At 39.7% G+C, this 4,680-nt stretch overlaps 1 protein-coding gene across 1 annotated transcript; it reads left to right on the forward strand.

Moving 5' to 3' along the window:
- Positions 1 to 246: 246 nt before the first annotated feature.
- LOC121382165 lies at positions 247 to 4,043 on the forward strand. The gene has a single exon (XM_041511676.1). The coding sequence runs from the start codon at positions 1,025 to 1,027 to the stop codon at positions 2,459 to 2,461; it is 1,437 nt and encodes a 478-aa protein (XP_041367610.1). The 5' UTR covers positions 247 to 1,024; the 3' UTR covers positions 2,462 to 4,043.
- Positions 4,044 to 4,680: the final 637 nt, after the last annotated feature.

The raw sequence follows: 4,680 nt of genomic DNA on the forward strand, positions 1-4,680 counted from the left end.
TATATAAAAGATTCCTTACTACTAATGGAACGATGTAGCGGGTTTCCTGTTTAAGACTATATGTAAAAAATTCCAAATGTTTGACATCCAATAACAGATGATTTACAAATCAATGTGCTCTAGTGGTGTCGTTAAACAAACCAAATTTTAACTTTACGTGTGAACGCAGCTTAACAAAGTAAGTTATTAAGAATATCCAACAGACAGATGACGTTACGACGATTTACAACTTCCACTACAATCGTGGCGTTGACAGGATATTAAAAGGCACAGCTCGTGGCGTTGACAGAATATTAAAAGGCACAGCTTCGCTGTTCGATTTCACATAGCAGTGGGAGTAAGCGTGTATACTATTATGACATTCGAAACAGTATTTTAAAACAATTAACAACGGTGAGCCACGTATTGACCAACAATACAATAGGTAACTGAGCTGCTCTACCCGAGAGAACACATTATATCCGATAAACACTGAACGAAAAACCTTAGTGCTTTAATTATTTGTGCTTTTGTGGCCACGATTGCGTGCAGGTCTCTTTATCTCCGCTTGGCAATATTCCTATGGGACCAGCTATCAGCGTTTGTGGAGATCTATTCTAACTGGTGAGGTTAATGCAGTGAGAACTGGTGACTAAACCAAATCTATAACGTGTTGGCTACTTGAACAACAAATGCAACTTATTGGTGAACCATTAATTTCCTTTTCAGCGAAGGCTGTGGTAAACGTCGTTACTTCATATCTGTGAACTCAGCACGCTCGGGTCGGTCCCAATAAGTAGTCAGTCGACTTGGGGCGGTGTACGCGTTGAATGGAGCCATTCACCTACGGTTAACATGCAGAAGGGGAGAATCTATGGTCCGTTAATCTTGCCAGTGAACTGAGTAGTGCACTATGACTGTAGACTGGTATGAAATATACTGCTTAACATGACCAACAATAATAAACTAACTCAATAATGTGTCGCTTGCTATTGTCGGAGTTGGTGAATATTTCCGAAGTGAGTTAATACATATCGTGTCCCAAATGCCGACTAGAAGGGGAGGCATACACCTCCGACTTTCGAGCACAGCTAAAGACACGTCGGGAAAGTACGCGGGCGCTGCCTACCCACAATGGATGAGAATTCTTGAAGATAAGTATCAGAAGCTACACCAAAAGATTGCCCTTGCCAGTCGTCTGAACAGCGTTCGAAGTCAGGGCAATACCCGGACTGTCAGAGATGGTGCCACGTCTAGAAGAACAAGTGCCAAGTTTTCATCGAACATTGATATCACCGATTCGGACGAGTATAACAGAAACAATGCAACTGTGTGTGCGAAGAACAAGGTAGCTGGCGGTGCCACGCCTGCTGTCGAAAAGAATTTTGCCAAATCGGAAATGATCACTGTTACAGTAGATTCTAATTTTGTGAAAAATGGTTCTAAATTTCAAAAAGAGTTAAAGGGTGTTTCTAAATGTCCAAAAGAGTCAAATAACAGTTTTATGTTTCAAGAGGAATTAAAAGCTAGTTCTAAGTTTCAAGACGAGTTAACTGATGGTTCTAGATTTCAAAAGAAACCCAAGGATTGTTCTACATTTCGGATCCTAACTACATCTTTAAGCGAGGGCAACGAAACGACGAGTTCTACAACTGGTACAAGAATGTCCAGGTTCAATAAAAAGGATAACCTGGAACGCAGGGTGCTCTCCCGTTACCCACCTAACAGGTTCAACGTGGACGTCAACACGGCGCACAGCAAGGAGAGTCACTACACGTCTAGGTCGTGCCCGGCTATCATTCAAACCCTCAAGCAAATGGGGGCCCCTCCGCGTGGAGCGCTCACGGGAAATTATCATAGGGGCCCGCTAGCACTGAAATCCTTGAACATGTTTTCAAAGATGTCCTCCGAGGCACAGCATGCCGTGTCAGAAACATTGATAGAAATGGGTGCAGAACGGTCAAATAGCATCACCACAGACACCTCGTCCGCTGTGGACCTCAGTGATGTGATAAAGGTAAGCGGGACGCCAAAGGAACGGCCATTCACCAACATAAACAGCAGGTTTCTTCACACTCTCGCTCAACGCAGAAAGGGACTGGGAACTGGTACAATTCGCAGGGAACGTCAATGCCACCATGTGGCGTCTAACGCCTCCACGCATAGCTCCAACTCCACGGAATTCTCGCATCGCACGCGCTTACCTCAGCTAAGCAAGCCGAATACCTTGCAACTTCCGGCTTCCAGGGTGTGCTGCATTGAGAACATCACTGCAACCCGGCTGAGGATACCTCCTCTGTGTAAATACGACGTGGCAGTGTTTCGGGAATCCACGTTTCAGATAACGCTTCCAGACTTTGATATCCGATATAGAGATGTCCTAACGAGTGAACGCTGCGATTCCGAAACTCCCCCGTTGGAGATCAGGGAGGAGGCTATTAAAAAATGTCAAGAGTGGTTGACAAAATATACAAACAGATAATACGACTGTTCATGATTCGAGTGGTACTATTTTCGGCCGTCTCGGTAGCGTCTGCACCGTGTGTATAAAAGAAAACTGGGAAAAGTATATTGTGATTCAAGCTAGTCTTATAACACTGTGATATTTTCATGCTTATTATTCATTTGTAATATATGTTTTGATTTTTTAAATTATTATTTTAATTAGAGGAGTTCTTACCTCTCGGGTATCTATTTATTATACCTGAACAAATACATATGTTCAATAAGTGGAATTTATCCATGGAATGTATGTGGAATTTACGCGCAATTTGATGAAGAAATTCTTTAAATGCTAATACTCAAATTCGTTATACATTTTGTTTCAATAACAAAATTGGTAACGTATTTGGGGAGGAAGAAAAAAGTATGTTTATTATTTATTTGTTTATTATTATTATTTTACTGCAATTAAATAAGAGTACTGGTGTAACAGCATATAAGAATTTGCAATCTCAGACTGTTGAATTTAAAACAAATAAAATAAATAAATTATATTTAGTTTTCTATCCATACTGTTATCGCAATGTTATATAATGTAGGATCATAAAAACATTTGTTTCTCCTTTTTTTCATATTAAGGTACATGTACGTATACTATGATAATAACTGCAGTCTTATGATGTTTTGAATAAAACGTATATTCTTGTGTTGTGAATTCCACAACAACTCTCATAGCAATTCTATGACGTCCATGTTGTTACCATTTTATGAGTAACAAAAGTATGAATACTAACGGGACAATTTTCATTGTTTTGAACGGCAATAAATATTTTAAAGGAAACATGTTACGTACCACTATTGTACAGGCACGGCGGAGCGGAAGTGGGGGGGGGGGCGCAAGAGGGTTTGGGGGGCTCTAGCCACTCCCAATAATTCTGAATAAAAAATATTGTTAGTAAATCTTAAGGCAGAAATGAATTTTACTTGTAGAATACAAGAATTTGCATTTCAGGACATCTAGTTTTCAAACTTTTACGGAGGCCCTACCCATGAACCCCTTAGAAACTTTGCTTTGCGCCCTCGATGTCAGTCATACACCCACCCCCCTCCCCATGTCTACTTGCTTCAACCGTGCCTGTTATAGTTCCTGTTTGAAGCAAAATGATATGAAACAAATATGAGAATACGTTAAAACCACTAAAATATGTGTATTTCTTTATAAACATACTTAGTAACTAATTTTCTTAACCCGTTGGTGAGAACATCATGTGTTATTTTTTATAACAATTTCAAAACATACGACTGGCTGCTCCTAGGTGATGATCAGGTCATCAGTAAAAAACAACACGATGGAAATCGATTACACTGTGACGTATAGTTAACCTGATAATCATGTGTCTGTGACGCGTAAGTTAGCTACTAGTACAACGGCTGTAAATAACAAAAAACAAACAAACATGTTTATCTGCATGTAAACAACGGAAAATAAATTGTATGAATTGTAATTGTGTCACTACTGTTGTGAATTCTGTTACACCAGTGTAACCGAGGGCTACATGTACGGGTACCAGCATGATGAATTAGCATGTACAATGAAAATAAAAAGACAAGAAGGCAAGAGATAGAAAGAAGGTTTATTATTTTTTCTATTTCCAAACACTAACAGAGAAGTTGTGTCTAGACTGGCTAGCGAGTGCAGTTTATTTGGGGGTGGGGTGGGGGGTGGGGTAGGGGTGGATCGAGTCATGCTTCCCCGGAAAATATATTGAAAAAAATAACATTTTTGTGAACATGGGAGAGTTTCGCTCCCAAAACCCACCCCCTGCACACGCGACTGAACTATGATGGGCCTATACAGTCGCTAAACTGGGTCACTTTTATGTCCATGCACAATTTCTTTTTTATTTATCTATAAAAAAAGAAAAACCCTAACTTTGTTGTCTTTAACGATACCTTATTAATAATATCATCCTGTCGTAGCATTTTGTTCTCTCTGGTAATCAGCTTTGATAGAGATTTTATTCGAGATTAGTGTAAAAAGTCATTGGTGTTACCTGTCCCTAGCATAACAGTATACATAACATGCACGGTTAAAATATATAACAGAAGACATAACACTGAATACCTTTAATGTAACAGGTACTGATGGCTGACTTACTCACTAAAGAAGGAATCTTGTAAGTATTTTCCGTATTCAAAAGATGGTGGGGAATATAAGCTTGTCCCTGAAGTTTTATGTCATTGGTGTTACTGTATATA

Source organism: Gigantopelta aegis, chromosome 9, assembly GCF_016097555.1.
Source record: "Gigantopelta aegis isolate Gae_Host chromosome 9, Gae_host_genome, whole genome shotgun sequence".
In the NCBI taxonomy this organism is placed as follows: Eukaryota; Metazoa; Mollusca; class Gastropoda; order Neomphalida; family Peltospiridae; genus Gigantopelta; species Gigantopelta aegis.